This window comes from Lissotriton vulgaris, chromosome 8 (genome assembly GCF_964263255.1).
Source record: "Lissotriton vulgaris chromosome 8, aLisVul1.2, whole genome shotgun sequence".
NCBI lineage: Eukaryota > Metazoa > Chordata > Amphibia > Caudata > Salamandridae > Lissotriton > Lissotriton vulgaris.
This window is the reverse complement of record NC_141696.1, coordinates 293,918,496-293,939,824: the sequence shown is the minus strand read 5'-3', so window position 1 is coordinate 293,939,824 and position 21,329 is coordinate 293,918,496. Positions and strand designations below refer to the sequence as shown.

General features: G+C 40.1%; 1 protein-coding gene across 12 annotated transcripts in view; it reads right to left on the bottom strand.

Annotated features, from left to right (window-relative positions):
• ROBO2 (roundabout guidance receptor 2) overlaps positions 1 to 21,329 on the bottom strand; it is a 770,916-nt gene that overhangs the window by 228,921 nt on the left and 520,666 nt on the right. For all 12 annotated transcript variants that reach the window (XM_086934061.1, XM_086934068.1, XM_086934067.1 and 9 more), the window contains exon 6: positions 14,518 to 14,645. In XM_086934061.1, the coding sequence (XP_086790187.1) occupies positions 14,518 to 14,645 (128 nt within the window). The remainder of the gene's footprint in view (positions 1 to 14,517; positions 14,646 to 21,329) is intronic.

Here is a 21,329-nt window from a genome sequence, read left to right as displayed (position 1 = left end):
CTTACTATTAACATGGTTGCTGATGAAGAAAACCCAGTTCGTTATCTGTTGGCAGAATTCATCAGCATCCATGTTTTCATTTGGAAGACGTTTCATGAAAGAGATCAAGGCTGCTGGCGATGAACCATATGAGTGCAAACTCAGTGTAGGTTAAATGATTCATGTAGGTTCATGATTGTGTGCTCTTAAGGTTTGTGGGGTTTATTATGCATACCTATGTAGTTGATACTTAATGCAAAGATGCACCCTCCTTTGCGAGGGTCTTAAACTCTGAGTTCTTTAGACAGAACCAACACTAATATTGGGGATATTTTTTCTACAGTTCGGAAAAGTAGCCCTGAATGCACACAGCTGAAAGGTGTTAATTTTAACAAGGGTTAGTTACTTGTAGTTTGTATTTATTATTGCAAGAAACTGGAGTATTAGTTAAGGGGTGTTGAGAACCCACCTATAATAATAATCCCAATTCTTCTCAGGGTTAATCACTAAATTCACAAAATAAGCCTGTGCTTAACCATCAGGTAGCTTGGTTCAAAGTAATCAGGCTTCACTTCGAGGCAATGTGCAAGGTATTTATGCAGCACAGTAATAAAGTAATAACACAATAAAAGAAAAACCCCAAACCAATTTAGAATAGAGAATATTTTAATAAATGAAATGGCATGCAAATACAACAAAAATCGAATAAGTCAAACCAAGGATATGAATTTTTAAAGTTTAAGTTTCAAACAGTGTTAAGCACCAATTGTGGTTGCCTTGATGCAGTAGATCAGACAAAGTCAAAGGCTGACACAATGGAGTGTAATTCGGATATAATGACCAGGTTCATCCAGGTGAAAGGTTTTACTTCATGGCTTAGGGCCAGATGGATGTAGCATAGCAATGGTGCAATTTGCAACAAGTATTTTTGTGACCAGTGTGGTAATTTGTAAACCGACCTATGTACTAACAGGTCGGTTAGCAAATTACTGATACTTAGTGGTTCGCAATTCAAACTTCCTCGTTGTGACCCAGCAGGAATCATAGTCATCACAGAGATAGAGGGCTGATGAGGCCAGCGGACCATCATGTCTGTGATTGCTTTTAAATAAAGTAATTCTTTCTTTGTTTGAATATAACCTGTTTTCCTTAAAGGAAAACAGGATGTACTAAATAAATAATTAGAAATTGAAGGAACATTTTATATTAACCACTGCTTTCTCTTAAAAAGTCTTTTTTTACTAAAGTTTCAAAGGGGAAGTGGATTCTTGGGAACACCTTATTTTCAAATCCCTTACTAATACCTTTCGGTTGTTGGTAAAAGAATAATATTTTGATACTAGAATTTGGCCGCAAAACATTAATACATATCAATTTTATTCTGTATTTCGAAGGGATGCCCTAAACACCGCCCTTCCAAACAGAGAATTGGTATTTGGTCACAAGCCTAAATTGTGATGTGGTAATGTGTTACCTAATCACAAGTTAGTTTTGTACATAAGATTTAGCCTTTTTACAGTTACAAATGGTCAGATTCCTCAAATCGGCCATTTGTGACTGCAAAAATGTCTAATATATCTGGTCCTTAGTCTCTGGAATGGAATTCAAAAATCCTCCACGAGGCAAGGCAGCAGGCTGTAGCCAAAGTGGCTTCTACTTCGTCAGATAGCTGCTGGACAAGGTCTCAGTGAAGTCGTTGACTTTTGGTGAAAAGCTTTGCACCCAGAAAGCCCCTCACTAACTGGATACTTTTTGCGCCTTTGCCTAGATAAGAATTTTAACTTGGGACTTAGTCACTTCTTTTGGAGCTCTGATTCTTCCAGTGGGATAAGGCTGCAGGCTGGAACCATAGAGGGTCCAAAGAGGCCAGACACCTTTTTAGCAAAGTCCTATTGGATCATATTTACTGCTGCGGAGATGTTTCAGGAGCAAACTGAATCTTTGAACCATAGGCTATACACCTTTGTTGGAATGGCTTGGCAGGTTGGTCCCAGTCCACTGTCAGTTCTCAGAGCAAAAAAGTTGTCAAAAAGTTTTTAAGTCCCAGGTTTCAGGAAACTTTAGGAGTACACTTTGACATCAGCCACATCTCCATGACCTTGAGGATAGCACTTGGGGATAAGGATTCACTCTAGCAAAGGCCAGAAGAAGGGTCCAGGGCTAGTCCAGTTGGAGCTGGTCAGCTAGGCAATTGCAGTAAAAGCCTCTGGAAACTCGCTGTGCCCCTGTAGCTCAAACAGGAGGTTAGCACACTGGCCTTTGTAAGTACTTTCAGGGTCCTGGGTTCATGGCAAGCAAGTCCATTCTTCCTTCAGAATTCAGATACCAGGGCAGTCCTTCTTCTGATCTTCACAAGTTCAGGAGTCTTAAGAGGAGGGAAACGGCATTGCCACATTTGTGCCCAGTGCCAGCTAGTGGGTGGGGAAGCTTTTGGCCACTCCTTAATCTATGGGGTAAACGTTTCCATGGGTAATTCCACTCATTTTTGCAGCACTTTCTCTGTGTTTTTTTGCAGTAACCTATTACCACACTCAGCCCTCACAGAGTCCTTACACGTGGTTGCGCATCTACAGCAACCAGAGGTTCTCCATGGCACCTCTTGGCAGGGTAAGTCTCTGATTCCTTCCGCATGGGGGATGGGGCAGTACGTATTTCCTGATACAAAGTCTTTGTCTCAGGCAGGTGTGCTGGGTTCCACAGCAGCCTCACTCCTCTTGGCAATGACTCCGACCACATCACATGACTTGCTGGTCCCAGTGACTCCCTCTGGAATACGGGCCAAAGTATCCTCACATTATATGTGCTCCGGCCTGATTGGCACAGTGAGATCCTCGTTGGCAGCCTCTCCTGGCATATCGAGTCACAGTTCACTACAGCGCACGGGCTCTGGCCCTTACCACATGGCAGTCTTCTCGCAGCAGCCCCTCCTGGCATAAGGGACCACCACTCCCCACTATGTATGAGCTCTGGCCTCATCAACTGACCGATGCACATGACTCAATTCACTGTGGCCCTCCTCTGACACATGTATTTGTTCTTCACACAGGCAACAACCCCATTGGTGCAGCAGCTGCCTCCTCACAACTTGCTAAGGGAGTCCACTCCACACGGCTCCCCACTGGACCTCACTTCCTCCAATGCTTTCCTCTTCTTCATAGGGCACACTGGTTATGGAAATCAGGCATGCACTGGTGCCTCAGGCTCCAGGGCAGGTGGTCTTGATTTCCCTGAGTGATGACGTTCCCTAACCCAGCTGGGAGGCTAGCTGGACTTGTACTCCAGTCCTGGTCACAGGCAGAAGTCTTGCAGAGCTTCCCCTTCTCACACAGCCTGTCCGACTGCAGGGCAGATGACAATTTCTTAAGGTCTCAAGCTCCCCTTCTTATAGTCCACTTCCAGACATCAAATGTGATGTTGAGTCTGAGTCTTTGAAGTTTATGTTGGGGGTCTGCTTCTTTTGAAGTGCTGACTCCTCTTCTCCTTTTTTCCTCTTGAAAGCAGTTTGTCACATCAGGAGCGACTTCAAAGTTCATTGCATCACAACACAGGCCTTGAGAGTGACTAGATGTCAGCCACAGTGATATGTGTATCGAAATATTAGCCCAGGGCCCCAGACCTACTCTTTATGATTGCCTTATCAGCCCCATCTCTTTCCTGAGATGTGCCCAGGCCCCTTCCTTGGGATCTCTCACTTAATCAAAGAGAACTCTTTGAAGTATACATGGTGTATCCCATCCAGCCTAAAGGATTGCAGCAATACACAAATCTGTCTGGGGGATTTCTCTACCACCTCTCCATGTTTCACCATGGAGTGCTGGGTCTCCCAAACTGGAATCCAGGGTCCTCCAATATTGTACCAACTAGAGACACACATACACCCAGTGCATGTACACAACCTAGAAACATTTCGCAGCACTGTATCCTTCATGTACTGTACCACCCATAGGCACACATACTTCCAACACATGCATTTAACATGCATGCACTGCACAGCTTTGTAGCCTTCATGTATTGTACCACTCATAGGCACACATACAGCCAGTGCATGCATTTGCTATGCACTCACTGCACAGACCTACAGTGAAAAAATGTGGAGGTTGTTCACTGCCAGGACATGTAAACCTTTAAAAAAACATGTCCTACGTTTTGCCTTTTGGTATTTAGGGCCTACCTTAGGGGTGACATATATGTTTAAAAAAATAATGTTTAGGCCTAAGAAACAGTTTATTTTCCTACGTCGAAACTGCAGTTTAAAACTGCATACCCAGGCTGCAATAGCGGACCAGTATACATGTTTTGCAGTGCTACTTTAGTGGGTCGCACAATGAGTACTGCAGCCTACTAGTAGCATTTAACTAACAGGCCCTGAGTACATGTAGTTACATATACTACAGACCTATAGGTAAATTAAATGAGCTAATGAGGTATATGCCAATTTTACATGTTTAAAAGGGAGAGCACAAAGACTTTACCACTGCTTGGCATGTGTAAAGTTCACAAACTAGTACAGCTAGAGGAAGCAAAAATATGGGGGAATAAGATGCAATAGATAGTCATTACCAACTATTATCAACTTTTCTAAGGCTGTTTAATTGCAGATCACTGACCTAATTAGATGATGAACGATTACAATGATTCCTCAAGTAATTCTGCTTGGCCCATGTCCAGAAAAACCCTTTATGACTCCTGTGCAGGAACCACTGCTGTAGTCACTGCTATTAGTAACAGACCCTGGTGATGGAAGTTTCTGGAATCTAATCACACAGTCTCTCAGAAGCCCAGATGTTGAGACTAGACCCACTGAGGGAGCTAAGAATGCTTTCTCACAGTCGGAGTAACAACCCAGCCAAGGATGTTGGGGTTGAGGTGGTCATTCAAAGGAACTAAAGAGGTTTTGACTTTCAGTCAGGAGCATATAGTGGCATGAGCCCCCTACCCAGAACAACTAGAGTAGCTATTCATGTTGGTGGTTTAAGGAGAAGTTCACTGTCCTAAACATCTTCCTCTTGGTGATGCTCGGTTTTTTGGGGGCAAAGTTTTGATCCTATAACACAGAAAAATAGAAAATAAAGAGATGCTCTTGAACTAATGTTTGAAGTGTTACAACCTACTTACTATATTAATACGTTGTGGGGTTTAAAGTATTGTGTGTATTAATGTCAAATGGAAGAAACAAATGGCAGGGTCTTTGTTTGCATCTGGCATCAAAGGTCCATAGTTCACACTTAGGTTGACTCTCTCTCATCCCTTCCAATATGGTCCTAATGCTAGGTCGTGCAGGGTGCTTTTTTACCAAAGATTTTAAATTGTTTACTTATGTCATTTGAAAATAGACATTACTTTTCTTTCATATGTCTTCTCAGCAATTCTAAAGAAATCAGTCTCTCTGCAAGCCATCTGTCCATTGTAGGCCTCATTACAAATAGTTTAATTTCCTACAGTGATAACTGGGTGAAAATCCATTACCCACAATTCAAAATGTCTCTGGGTCTGGAATTATTGTGCCTGTAAACTCCAGATGCAATATTTCCATGCTGAGAGACATCTGACCCTTTTCAAGGCTGCATGGGCTGGGGAAAACAGCACAGCCTGGCCCTTGCCCAACCCTTGAAGCAGCAAAAAGGGAGTAGACATTTCTCACCAAGACAGGCTGAAAACTGCCCATGCTGACCAGCAACTCCCAATGGTCCTTCATCTGACACTTTACACATGCTGGTAGAATGTGTCTGTTTTTTCCCCCCTGAATGATTAAAAAACACATTCAAAAGAACCACGTATCTCTGGGATCTGATTGTTATTCCACATTCTGGTGATAAAACATATAGTGAATGGGTTTCCGTACACGGTTTCCACCTGGAATCAGGAATTCTGCCCTTTTGTCAGGGGCGGCTCTAGACTCATGGCGGCCCTGGGCAGGAAGCGTAAGTAGGGGGCCCCGGAAGAGGGGGTCTGGGCGGGGCGGAGCGCGGAGGCCAGTGAGGGCGGGGGGGGGGGTGGGGTTAGGGTGTTTGGAAGTGGAACAGAGCCAGAGGCCGCCAAATCCCTGCCAGGGGCCGCCACGCAAATATTTATCCACCCTCAGAGGATTATTATATTAGGGATATATATTGGCTTGGTGGCCCCTAATGTTTGGTGGCCCTGTGCAGGTGCACAGCTTGCACATGCCTAAGGCCGCCCCTGCTTTTGTTATCCCTGTACCAAAATCTTGGGAGCTCATAAGGAGGGTCACAGTCTAGGAATGGCTGGATATTATACGTGTGCAAATTTGTCACTACACTAGTCTTCTAATGGGACAATCCGTTTTATGAAATGCAGGAATCATATTTTTCATTTCAAAAAGTAATATGTAATTAGAATGAAATCCACTTACACAGGTATGCTGTTCTTTCAGTGTTTGGTCTAATGCATAAGATTATGCATTAGCCTTATCCTTAAAATACTACATATCAGCACTGTATTTACATTTATTTTTTTACATTCGGTCATGTCCAATAAAAGCAAAATACACATTCCGAGCAAAATAGTCCGCCTGGGTTTCCATTATTTCTTCAGTCAGAGTTATCCTACACTTAGGAAATATATGAAACCGGTATTTTCATTTCACAGATCATTGCAGGCACCGCAGACTGAATGCATTTCTGATCCGAGCCGAGGAAACCCAGCACTGCTTACTGGAGGTCATTTCCTTTTAAAGAATACAGAACATCAAGGTGTTCCAGGTCATTGTCTTTTATGTATTGCTGCACGCACAATTGTATTTAACTTGTAACCGTTCGCGCTCTCGTTTACTCACATGCATACTCTCCATTTCTCTCTCTCTCTCTTTCCCTCTTTCTCACTGTATACATCATTAACAGAAGAGTTAGTATTCCAGCAGTTGCCTTTGCAATTAATTGCCGTAAAGCAGGGAAAAGTTCGGAAATCAATGTGGTTCCATTGCAGGCCTTGTGGGCGGGGTTAAGGCGGGGTTAGTGGCCGCTGCGCTAATGAATTGCTTTGCTTAGTGCTGTTTAGGCTGCATGTGCACGGAGAATGAAGCTCTGCATAAAGCCATGCTAAATGGAGAGAAGGGTGACTACTTACCAACAGGGCGAGCTGGAGACAATAACAATGGCGTGAAGAAAACATAAAAAAGAAATAAAAAGAAGACATTTGTCACAGTGCCTGATGTGTTATGTTGCATTGAATATGGACAATTCCAAAACATTCTAAACACTCTGACGGCAATCCAGCCAGACCCAAAAACACTTCGGAAAACATCATTTTAATCTTGCCTTTAAGTCAGTAGTCTTTCAATGTACGGAGAAGGCACCGAGCAAGATAGGCATCAGAGAGACCATTTAGATAGGTTAATGCGATGTCATGAAGTACTGAGGCAGAGTTTACGAGTGGAGTAAAATTATTTTTAAAACCTGTTAAACACGTTGAACCAAGGCCCAGACTCGGGGATGACGGGTCAATAAAAAGAACACATTGTTATCGGATTTGAAGAGAAATTGAATCGAGACCGTCAGTCAGAACTCGATGGAGAGTCCCACTTACATTTTATCAGCACTATTGCACGCGAGCATTAGCCCTGTGCCTGGCACACTCCAGATTTGTGGCACAGAGAAAGCGGAGGAAAATCGATCGGTCTCATTCCATCTTAGCAGGGTTCAGCGAAGCAGAGTTTTAGAAGGCAACTCTCTAAATCTGCATGACTGGTGCTTATCCATCCAGCCACTCACTACCTACACTGGAGGCAAAGACACCTACACAGAAAGAATCCCACCCTTGACAATCTACTGCAACTGTACACAAGCTATGTGTGGGGATGCGGGTTGACTCAAATATGTGTCAAGACACAATACCTGCAAGGTGGGAAGATTCATGGTGAGAGTTTATTTCTCAATTTTATATAGTGCAAACTCGACCTGAAGGTATTGGAGCGCTTTACATGAGAACTAGTTTTTGTTAGGCACAGGGAGATTCAATGATTTACCTAGAATAACAGGATGTTGAGCTGTCACCAAGACTGATACCTGGTTCCCCAGTTTCGAAGTCAGCAGCTCTGGCCTTTACGCCACATCCTCTTCCATATGGTGTGGGTACCTCTAGCAGTGTTTGTTGGGTTTTGGAGCAGCTGATACACCCTTAGAAAACCTATTCACGACACAAACTCTTACTTAGGAGAAAGGGCATGTGCTACGCACTTAGCAACCTGCGACCTTCTGTAAAATGGTAAGTTTAAGCAAGATATGCCAGCTCAGAAAATTATAATTTTTTTTAATACATTCCCACTCAATACTAAATTGCTATAAGCTTGGTTACAATATAAGCTCCACACTCGAGATAACCCACTCTTCCACCATAGGCTCTTTGGAAAATTGCTTTAATCATCTCTCAACCCAAGAAAAAAGTTCACATAAGACAATTTGTTTGCCTGGGCTGCTTCATAAACCTTGTGCATCCATTTTCTGTTTGCCTCTAAGAAAACAGCTTTGTATCTTTGCCATCCATATGACTTCCCTGCTCCTTTTGGGGCCAAGTTGTCTACACCTCTTTGCTCGGATCTCTCAATCCTTTCCTACCCGTGCCACACTGATACAGCTACTAAAGTCTCCTCTTTTTGTATGTGGCGTTGCCACCCTCTGTTCATGGCACAAATGTGCCACAAGCCTCCCATCACTGATGCTTGAACACTTTATCATCTAAGAAACAAACTCATGATTCTCTGGCCCACACTTTGTATCGTCAGGGAGGCACTTATTGGATTTTCTGTATATTTGTAATATAAACTAACTCAAGGAAGAGGCTTGTGAGGATTGGTGTAGGGCATTCATCGTAGGTTAGAGCTTGATTATTAGCCATGCCTATATATTATAGCTGATTCTGCTGTCACCATGAGTCCATATATTTAAAAATATATATATAATTCTCCCTTGGGTAAGTAGCTTCTCCCCACTCATACACTTTTTTTATTTTATTTAAAGAGTTTTTATTGAAAAATATAAGTGGAGTATACATTTGGCAGCTCTTGTATACAGTACAATGTGATACACGCTTCTCTTAGCTGATGAGAAAAAGTAAGTTTTTATGCCACAAAATAAATTTGGATTTCACCATCAAAGCTGTCAAACAAGAAAAGCAACATAAAACACTGTATGGAGACAACACTGCAGTGGCATGTGCATTAGATAGCAAAACCTCGTCTGTCTAGAAATGGGGGCAGATGTAATGTGAAGAGGAACCTGGAGATTTTGTTTGAGTGATGATACAGTTAACGACGGTTACACAGAACTTTCAGTCACTATGGTGTTCATCCCTTCTAAGATATTAGCTCCTAATGCATAGGTGTTAAACCTAGGACAAGCAATCACAACCAGCAATATGTTTACAAATATCACCATTGTACAGAAATAGGACGTAGGGGATGATGAGCAAATCAATCCGCACTCAGACTTCCTGAAATGTAACCGGAAAAAAGCAATATAATTATCGAGACATGCAGATGTTGTTGGAATAAACAGCCACAGCCAAATCTCATTCCTTCCAGGAAAGATTCCAGGTGATGTCCCAGTAACTTTGGGAAGCTGGCTGTCTGGCAGACACGGCTTTGATTGCACAGCAGTCCTCTGAGTATTCTCTGGAATACTCCTATCTTTGGTCAAACAGAGCTTGGAATTGGAACAAAAAGTGGATCTGTGGCTCCCACTTTTATACATTGAAAGGAGACGGAGATGTGGATCCTCTGTCTGCAGTTGCAGAGCAGCTTTGGGGGGGTCCTTCTTTCTTTCAAGTGCCCTCTACAGGCTGTTCTGCAGACACAGCCTCTGTGTAGAATTATGTTCCTCTCAATAGGATAGTCTCTAGTCTAGTGTACCCACACAAGAGGCAAAAAAGTGGCGTGAGCTTCTGTCACCTTGCTTGAGAGGCCTAACCTAAAAGACATTTCTCACCATTAACAAAAAAAGACTGCAGTCTGACTCTTCACCCTAACTGCCCCATCTACCAAACAGCTGTGCCCAGGAAGAGTAATCAGCAGCCCTTCTCAGGAAAATGACCTTTCTGTATTTTCTAAATGAGCCCTGTGTCACATTTTATCAGTTCAGTGTCTAGGTCTCCTACCTCAAACCTTAAGAATGTCAGCAATACCATTTGCCTGTCTGGAAAACAACCTCCCCTGTTGAGCACAGCAACAGGCCAGGGGCTTCCAAAATACAATCTGCTGGCCTCCATTATGCTGATTCACTCATACGCACAATGCATGTGCCACACAAGCCGCATACACCCACGTTTAATATACACTTTGGATATTAGGGCTAATATATGGGTTAGTGCATGGAAGGAGAACTTTGCACGAGTGGGCCAGTAGCCCCTGCTTGAGTGTCACGTTTACAAGAAAGGTCAGGTCACAACTACTAATTAACAAAAGATGGTACGCTGCAACTACCGCTCTACATGCTAAACCCATGCCAGGGACAGCAGTCCACCATCAAACAAGGCTATGCTTGGTGTATGGATCCAGGTCATAGGACTGGTTCTTTGTAAATTCCAGTTAGGGTAAGTGGGAATTGGAAGTTGTTGGCTCAGACCCTGGGCCCATTTCAGATGGAATAACTGAGGACGAAGTTTCCCGGTAAGAAACGGATTCATTCTATTGGGTCGTCCAGCTCCAAGTAAGCAAAGACCTAGGACTGGCTCTCCAAAGTGCATCCTCAACACTGACCGTAATTAAGATAGCTCTTCTTGCTACTGTCCAACCAATTGGAGGTCTGAGTTGAGCATTTCATTATGTTAAACATGAGGAAACCTCACTGGATATTCCTAGAACTGTATGTAAAATACTGCTACATCACAATTAAGACAGGGACAACCAACATTACTCCTGACTTGACCAAGAAATGTACCATTTCCTGTGGACACTGCAACACAAAGCCACAGCATCACCAGGATGAAAATCAAAATGTGCACAAAAGCAAAGAGCTCACTCATTCGCTGCGCCAGTTAATGAAGGAGCTGAAAACATAAGTCTTTACAAGTACATTAACCTTCATCAATGAAGAACTATATGCTAGACAATAATTACTTCCCCACTCTAAACAATCCTCAGTGCTTCAATTTACCCTCCACTATCTACAGTAGTAGGTGCTTTCAAGCTATTCTTATGCTCAATAAATCCAAACACATACAATTATGCACTATACCATGATTGTAGTGAATGCACAGTTTTTCATTGTATATAAGACCGGTTGCAGTTGGTCAGCATTGTGACCATAGATACTTTAACTATATTTTAATTAAAATTAAAGAGTGGAAGAAACAATGTTCTTCTCCAAAATCTGTAAGTAGGTCTCTTGGTTTATCTCGGTGAAGATATGTATGGGACAAAACATTAGGTTTGGGCATTTTCTAGCCCTAAGCTGTCAATTTCTTGTGTACAGCTGCCATAAAAAATAATCTTATAAGTTGCAGGGAGCGTAACATTCCTATTAGGGGGAAATAGCGTGAGCGTCTCTGTTGTGCCTGGCTGAACACAGGCTTTGCTGTATTTGCTTTAGACAAACACCTCCACCACCTTGCCCTTGTGAAACCCCAAGATGGGATTTTGTTTTGCTATGAATTCAGAAAATGAAACAGAACTGTGACCACGCATTAAACGGATGGAAATGGATGTGGGCCTCCCGGGGTCACATGACCCTTGTTCCAATAAAACAATCCACACCGACTCTGAGCATTTGATTTAATGTGTGTAGAAGAAAAGGAGTTGGAATTATGCTAAAAATGTTTTTATTAACCTTTCGCAGCTCTGCTGAAAGCCTTCATCATGCACCACTAAACTGTGAAATAGTATTGGGATCCAGCATGGCAGGGTGTTGCTTCACTTTGTGGATAAGAGAGAACACCATTTAAAATCCTATTCTATTTCCTGAAATGTATTTCTCTGTAACCTTTTCACGCCCACCCATCGCATCTGCGCCTCGTTTCATCCGATCAGCGCGGTGCACTGCTGTAGGTCAAAGATTACTAGCTAGTGTCAAGGCTACCCCATCATCTACATAAAAAATCTTTGGCCTCTTTTCTATTGGAACTTTGGGATTCTGGTGTTTTTACGACAAGGTTTACATTTATACAGTATTTGAAACGAAACTATAGAAGTGCAGGTACTCCTGGTCAGAGAGTACCTGTCTGTGGCTAAAAAACGCTGGTACTCTCCCACTTAAACTTTGGAACAGTGCTGAGAAGTGCTGGCACTCTCCCATTAACAGCAATGAAGCAGTGCTGAGAAGTGCTGGCACTCACCCATTTAAAGCTTTAGAGGAGTGCTAAGACAGGTTGGTACTCTCCCACTGAAAGCTTGGGAGCAGTGCTGAGAAGTGCTGGCACTCTCCCATTAAAAGCTTGGGAGCAGTGCTAAGAAGTGCTGGCACTCTCCCATTAAAAGCTTTGGAGCAGGGCTGAGAAGTGCTGGCGCACTCCCATTAAAAACAATGAAGCAGTGCTGAGAAGTGCTGGCACTATCCCTTCTAAATTACAGAAGTGCCAGTACAGAGTACGCAATAGGTCCTGCTCATATTCATTAAACACTGGTTCGATGTAAGAAATATGCTGTTATAGTTTCTTTTACAGACAAATTATGTTTTACTCCTCTTCAAATAAAGTCAACATTTAATCAGTGCTTAATTTGTGAAAGAATAAGACCCAGATACTCCGTTCAAAAGCCCGTGGCCGTTGCAATTAAATGCTGCCCACTGCATACCAATGCAGCGTGGCCTTGAATCTACCTCAGGCCTCTTTAATCTACTACCAAACGCAGTCTGCCATTTTAGCTCACTCTTGTAGGTTCCTGCTTTCTCCATTAGTGATGGGATTTTCTGTCTTTCTCATTGTTTCCCGTTTGGGTGATTTTCCTACTCTCCGGCTCTTATAAATGTCTGATGAGGAAAAGTAAGTGCCAGTCCCTAAAAATATGTGACTGTGGCCTCCAACGTTAACCACTGGCTCAAGGTCAGCTCTGAACATTTTGCTTGACTGTTACTAATGCAGAACAGTATTTCCACCATAGGTAGAACATGGGATCATAGACCCTCAAATGTTGATGCTTTGCATCTTTTTTAAAGTGGATTATATATTTTTTATGGATCTTGAAATGTCCTCAGGAATGTACATTATTATCTACCATTGATTTGTATCTGCAAACTGCACAGGAGTTAATGCAAAGTTTGTCATTACTGATAATAATAAAAACAAATTATTGTAGAAAGACATAGCCGTATCTACCCAGAGAAATTTCTAGACTCTTCTATGGTAATCCCAAAAGCGTACTCAAATTCGGGAACATTGCACAGCAGTGAAATGATAAATAGTATCTGTTTAAATGTTAATTGTATAGAATTTACCATTATTTACCGGAAGCCGCTACTGCCATTTGATGTCATCTCCCAATACTGGCCATTCTACTTAAAGGGCTGTATAACACTGGCCCTTCTACTTTAAGGGTTGTGATCATGTATCGTGGAATTCAGAAGAATACATTGATGGGGCTTTGTAATCGCTATGGTAGCTTAAATAATTCTCACCCCTTAGAAGACAACTGCATTAGCAATATAATGGGTTTTTCCACTCTGCGCATTTTATATTCCTCATGTGTTCTGGATTTTGTTTTTAAAGAGTGCGTGAGAGCATATAGCCATCCAGAGGTTCGCATCTCATTTGCACTCAGCTCTCAATGGCGCTGAGAGACTGCAGTAGATTTCAAAAGCATAGAAAAAAATGATTTAGGATGCTATCTTTGGTAGGGCTCTCTTTGGTAGGGCTGGCTATCAACAGTGAGCTTTCAACCCAAAAGTTTCCCGTGATGGAGTATTTTAGTATTCTTTCAATTTGATGTGTCTCATGTAGAGGAGTATGTGTAGGGACTCACCTATAGAGTACATCTATATTCTTTCCTATGACTATCAGTTGCATAGTGATGACTATATTCTCCTATGTATGGCAGACCTAAGGCAATACTTTCTAATTTGGGTCAAATTGCTTCTCATCTCGTTGTGTGTCAAATAACATTACTGCAAATGCTTCTGAAGAATACTCTATATCATCTCAGTAAAGGGAAGGTATATGTAAACGGCCCTTTCGGGTCTGCATAATGAAGCTATTTAGCACAATCGCCAACAGACTACTGATTTCTGGTTGGAATGCCTCACAAGTCAGGAGTCTCTCCAAATGTCTATAATCCTATTACTGTATTCCCATGTAATATAAGAAGTATTTGTTTGAAAGTTCTGTCTTCATGTCAAGTCACTGAATACATTTATGTCACAATTGTCAATGGATCTTGAATAACAATATATAGAACAAAGTAAAATTATTAAATGGAGATCTAGCAATCAAGAATGTGCAATGCAGAAAAAACTTCACATGCTTCAATGGGTGACCAACAGGCATGTGCCTGCAGTTCTGGCAAACGATATCATTATACATGTGTTCTCATGGTGGGCTCATCCAGCTGCATGCAAACAAAAGAATGCGTAAGTTATTTGATACAGCTTTTGCACTCACCCCGAACTGTAAGGGAAGCGGAGGCTTCAACTTTTCCAACCCGATTCTCAGCCATACACGAGTAGGTGCCCTCATCCGCACTAGTAGCCTTTTTGATTCGTAAGGTGTAATCATCCTTGATATCGTACCTATAGATCAGAACAAGAAAGAAATGAAAGTCAGGATACGCTGGAAAATTTCAATGTCAAAAATGTGCAGCTCAGGGGTCACACTCAGGATCCATCCAGAACACATCTTCCACAGCTCATGTATTAGCTTGCATTAACTAATGCCATTAGACATTCATCTTGATGACATTTTTATTGCTCTTTGCATTACTTAAAAACTTTACAGCCGTAAAATTAGTATTACTATGTTCACTTAGTATTAAGGCATCATTAATAATATCACTTTGCTCTTTAAAGTATGGCACAATGACAAAATAAGGCAGCCAGGCAGAACCCCACTATACCGGACAGAGCAGATCCATCATCTCTGAAGGAAAAGCATGCCTATTATAAGCACACCTTTAAAAGGAAAACCCTAATCTATTCCTCTGAAATGCAATACTCCCAATGAATTATTGTTTTAAACCATATTTCTGTGAATATTTCGCATATTTTTTAAAATATCTGTTTTTCTTCATAGCTTCCCCATTGTTAAAACTGCCTGCACTATGTTCTTGTACATGATGTATTTCACACTAAAATTTCTCCTGCAAACATGAGTGAATTGCAGACAATGACTTTTTTGCAATCACATGACATACTTTACGTATAAATAACGAATTCATATTTATCTTTCAAGGACCTTTTCGAAAAAGGAATTCAGCTGTACCCAGATTTGAATCCAATGCATTCCTGCATTTTCATAATGCAAGCAACATGTCACACAACTCCGAAAAGGAGGTAAGTATGTGTTACTGACCTCAAGTAACTACTGGCGTAACCAAAACAACCACATGTTTAAATACATTAATGACCACATGATTCCCATTTAAAAGGTGGTTATCATTTTACTTGTACTGATAAAGAAATATGTATTCAATAACCAAGCGGACCTTCTTGATCATCAATGGTCACCCCAATTATCTGAGAGAACCACTTAATATAATCCAATCTATTCCTACTTTCATTATCACTGGTCTATAGTAATTCTACTTAACCCTTCCTAACAATAGACCATGTTAAGATGCAGAAGTTATTATTCAAACATTGTAACCTGGAATATCACTCATTTACCAATGCTTGAACGGGATTGTCTACCTCCATCTTGTTATTCGTTAACTCACAATGCATGAGATAATAATGAATAAGGTATGCACAATCGGGCAGCCTCAAAATGCACATTCAAATCATCTCCAACTTACTATGCAGCAGCACTTTCGAGAACATGAATTTCCATTGAGCTGATAACAACCAACTTAATCAGAATCCTCTGTAGAAATGAAAATTCTCTCTTTTTGCTCTTGAGAATTTTGATTGAGGACAAAGTTAGCTACACATCCGTCAGGAATCATACTCTTGGTTAGTCTGTCTACTTTTCTGGCATGTTATAGCTCTCAGGTGGCTCTTGAGAGAAAAGCACTAAAATAGTTCAATATTTAGAGAGTTCCAAGTTTGGGTTGTCAAGTATGCATTCTCTGTAGCTGCTGCATGGTTAGGAAATCTTTTCTACTAGTGATTGGGCTTGTCTCAGAATATCTGGCATTTCACTAACATTTCAAGGTTTAAGGTTTCTAAAATGCCATTAGTATGCTATTTCTCACTAATAAAATGTTCAGATGTTTTTCCTTGTGCTTATTTATTATTTGATATTGTAGTGCATTCACTGTTTAATTTATAAATGGACTACATTTTTCACTTTCTGCTTTGTTGAGGGCCTCATCACTGTAGGGCTGATCAGTGTTTAATAATGGTAACAGGGAACCACATAGGCAACCTTATGATCTATATTTTCCAGAATAAAATCCACCCTAGATTGGACTCTAGAATACCATATTATTCATAAAGTTGCTAATTGACAGATGCTGGTTCCAAATATATGTCAAGGAATGTGTCTCTATTCGTTTTCAAGTCATGCCTCATCTATTGATTTTAGATCACTGCAGAATATACCTACCCCAAATTCTATGCTTGTGTACCTTCATGAGATCTCTGAATAAGTTAAAAGCTGATGCAGAAGCAGATTATTCATCCAACTACTTCTTATAAGTAAATACATCTCGATAAAGGTTAGACATGCACCTGAACAAGTAAAGCCATTCCTATAAAGCCTTATATGGAATTAACTTTCTAGTCTTGAAGTACTATGGTGACTACATTTGTTAAATGCTTTAATTAATAAAAAATGCCTTATGAATGGAATGCAAATAAAATCCTAAGAACATGGTAAAAAATTACTGCACAGTGTGAAAAAAAATAATGCAAATGTAGTAGCTCAATGTTTTACGATTACAAATGGAACAAATCTGATGTGAGTACAAACCAGTAAATCGTACAAGGGCAAGTTGCCAGTTTGTGTTGTATGTGTACATATTCAGCTATGAAAGTGATCAGTCAACACAAGTAACAGCCAATAAAAGAAAGGAAATCGATTAGCATCAGTAGAATAAGACATATTGTTGCATATATATTTTGGAAATGTCTGTACCACTACATATTGAAAATCAATAAAAAATGTGTTTTAAAAAAATCTGAGAATAAGACATTGATTTTCAGTGCCTAAAAAATCAGTCTAAACCTATCAATTTGGAAATCATTTTTTCTCAGAATTTGGTTCATGCTATATTCACATGTTTTTTCAACTACCTACTTGAGGTTATTTACTCATGTAAGGCTCATGCCTGTGTGTGGAGTACATATATGACTATTTAAAAACTCTCAAATAATTTAATGATGTGTTTTAGGAAGCTGGGCTGGCTATCGCTCCACAAGTGCGTGCACGTCTAAGTGTTCAAGTATAAATTTCACAGGCATACACCCATAAATGCATAAAAAAGAATGCACAGTGGAATTCGCTATTTTGTGTCCCTAGACAGAGTGGATATTTTAGTTGCGGGGATCACACTTTTACCCACCTCCCAGTAATTCCTACATTTGACCAGCATCAATCTCAGACCTATCCAGGGTGAGAGTGTGCATGCAAAACCTTTGTAAATACCCACAAAAGTGCCTATTTGTGGATTTTGACATGTTCCTCTTGGCATTTCCACCATTAAACAACCAAATGGGTACTTGTGTGGAGGTTTGATCAAACATATAATTACAACACAGTGATATAACATGATGGGGATACATCTACTAAGAAATCTAAATTCATGTTTTTGCGAGTAACAAATACTAATTGGTAATCAGAAATTAAGGGTTTCAAAAACTGCAGTTCAAAATGGGAGGGCAAATACATTGGTAAATGTAAATTAAAAAAATGCACAGATGAGTGTATTTTATTTTAATTAAAATGCTCTTTTCCTTTTATGTTTTTTACAAGATCAAACTAATTCCAATGAATGTCTGTCCCTGCATAAATCCATCTACATTTATTCAGATGTATGTTCTTTTCTTCTACAAATGATGAATGCACGTGTTAATTGAACAGTTGTTTTATTTACTTTTCCAGTTAGTGCATGGTACATTTTAAACCATAGTGAAAGGTGCATTTGATAGTGGAGATACATTTATAATAACAGTCTTCCTAAATGTTGTTCTGGTTCAAAATGACAGTCTTAAAGCACACATCTTAAAGATTTTCTCTGTTCATTCCATTAAGAGAGTCCTGGCTGGTTGTTGTTCTCTTATTGCACTTCAACCATCAAGATACAGTATAATATAATACAATACAATAGACTCTAATGTTACATAATATATCATTAATTTAATTACAGCATCTGAGCTGATACAACATGCAAAGAGGAGCAATGACCAGCTGAATGCTTCTACTTCACTTCCTCTTGTGTTTGAATGATGATGTCAATTAGGTAACTGGACTCAATAAGGAGGACAGACAGGAAGGGAGTTCAGTTGACGCTAGATGGTGCAAAAAGTAGGTAAGTAAAACCATAAGCGAATTAGGACACGTTTTAGTTGACGATTAGAAGTCTGTACAGCTTATGAGAGGTTCACACGCATTTTCTTAACCCAGACAGATCCTGGCTAAAAAGGAGTCTTTGGCAAGGTGTACTCGTGTGAGTCTGGTGAGATCTCTCAGCAGCTATTCCTATGTACGTTTACAAGAATAAGTCAAAGAGACCAGTACAAGAACCAATGGCCAAGAATATCCTTAGATTTTACCCGTGAGTATAGTGGTTATGAATGCCACATCTGTAACCATAATCCAAATATTCAACAAAGTGTTGATGGAACACAATATATTCTTTATGTGAATAATGTAAACATGAATAAGGGTCAGGCCCCAAAATCATCATAAGGCCCTAAGCACCCATATTCTGCTTTGAACTAAACAATGATGAACAAAGGAGGTCTTTCATTTATTATATGTAACACAACTAAACTGCAGAAAAACATTTTACATTATTAAATCTAGTTGAATGTCCATCAGCACCATAGAAAATTGAACCTACAGTACTATACTCCGGCCACAGGGGTGAGCTACACTAACTGTTTTTGTTACGAGAGGTTTGGCCTCCAAAGACAAATCTTTTGAGTTTGCGGTGAGGGCGATAGGCCTCTGAAGGCCCTGAAGGTTAATCTTAGATAACAGCAATATCTTATGGTTTGGGCAATAATGGATGATTATCAGATGAAATACTCAGTATGCTAGTGGTTAAATATTTCGTAACTTAATTTCACATCAATATTCTAGAACACCATAATTTATGCAAGCATGTTTTCATACCTCAAGCTACTATAGTATCCTATATCCAACAGAGGAAGTATTCCATTATGTATGCTCAACATTCACTACTAGGAATTGGACAGATAGTTTAGTGTCAGTGATTACTAACATCACAAACAAATATTTTAGTAAGATGAAGTACCAACTATACAGATTTTAGCAGTCACCTACGCCTAATTAATTTAGAAAGCCAATTTAGTACCTCGAAATTCAGTAAACTCTAAGGCCAAGTTTTAGTTTCTAAATATAAGCAAAGTAGTGGAAGTTTGACAGTAAGTCCAAACCAATGTAGAAAGAGGACAGTCTATTGGTTTTCTTGGACATGTCAGCAACATAAAATAGGCCACTATAAGCTCCTAATATAGATAAGAAAAGAAAAAGCAATATACACGATGGTAAAAAAATCAGAAAGCAACATTTTTTGTGGAGTAGTTTGAAAATTCAGAGGGAAGGCACATTCTTTAACGCCTTAAAGATGAGAATAGCATGTTGGCCAAAAGACTGGAATTATAGCTTTTGTTCAGGCATTCCAGACGTGCCATCCATCCATTGGCAGTATATCATGGGCCCAAAACTCTAGACATCATCTTCAGTGAAGAACCTGTAATTCTGGTTCATCTATGAGCTCTGTATGCAGAATCAAAAATTTGAGTTTGAGAATTCTCAACTGACACAAGCCTTAAGAAAACATTGGGCCAGACCAGAATCCTCAGAGTAGAACATCCCTGATCAGAGGGGAACTATGCCTTATGCACAGGGTATATTGCATCTGTACTGCTAAACATTAGCAGATGGAGATAGAAGTCTTCAGACCAATCTATAAACTGAGGTAATCATCCCATTTTGTGAATAATTCTGGTACACAATTATTGGTGTTTGTGTTAATACACTTTAAGATTCTGATGATGATGCAGAAAGTAATTTGCAAAAATTACCAAAATGTATTCAAGCGAGTTTACTGAGCCAAACTGCAACCAGAAATAGAGGTTTTACTTCCATATTTAAGCCTGGGTGTAGGTGGGCAAAATCAGGAAACTGCATTCCTACTGTAATTTAGGCTAGAATATTTATTCAACTTCCAACAGCTTTCAGAGATGAAGAAATAAAATCTTGGATTGAGGAATCATCCATAGATGAAAGATTTTTGCAGGGCCTACGTTTATCATGAAGTTTAATTGTAGATTATTCTAAGCAATCATCGTTTTGTGATAGTTTGCATTCCATGTACTAACCAAACTCTTGGGAGGGAATAAGCACATCTAGAAAAATCCTAATATCATAACATAACGTAGGATTAAGAGTTGGTGAGATACATTTAAGTATTCAATTTCACTTTGTTTTGTCTTTTCTACCTTTATGTAATGTAGTTAAAAAGATGTATTTGTATTTCCTTGGATGTGTCTGAAATTACATTAGGTTATAGACTATAGGAGTTGCTGGAGCTATATTGATCTTCATCTCTTCAAATTCATGATATTTCACTGTTCTGTAACATTCAATATCATTCATTTCAAATCTTTATTTCGACCATACGGTCATAAAAGAAACATGTACAATACATTCGCATAAGTTGTGACACAATCATAAACCATCAAAGCGTAATTTTAAAATCAAAGCCCGACAATACAGGTGATTGTTTAAAAAAAAAAAAAAAAAAAAAAAAAGGATGTAGCAATTCTGCACTCTTACCCAACAGATTTTAAAAGACGACTACGCGTGTGCCACATATTCATAAAAAATTTGGAGAGTGCAAATACAATAGGGCCGGAGGCATCACTCTTCAAGATCCTATACATAGGTCCATATTCTCTTCCACCCAAATTTTTAATCAGAGGCAGTAGCCAGTATCTTCTTGCTGCCCTGTATGCTGGGCAAAAGAAGATCACGTGCAAGTCGTTCTCCTCTTTGTCGGCACAAACAGGACAGAATTTGGTGGACGGGGTTTTAGACCATGTGCTGCAAAAGGACCGTAGTGGGAG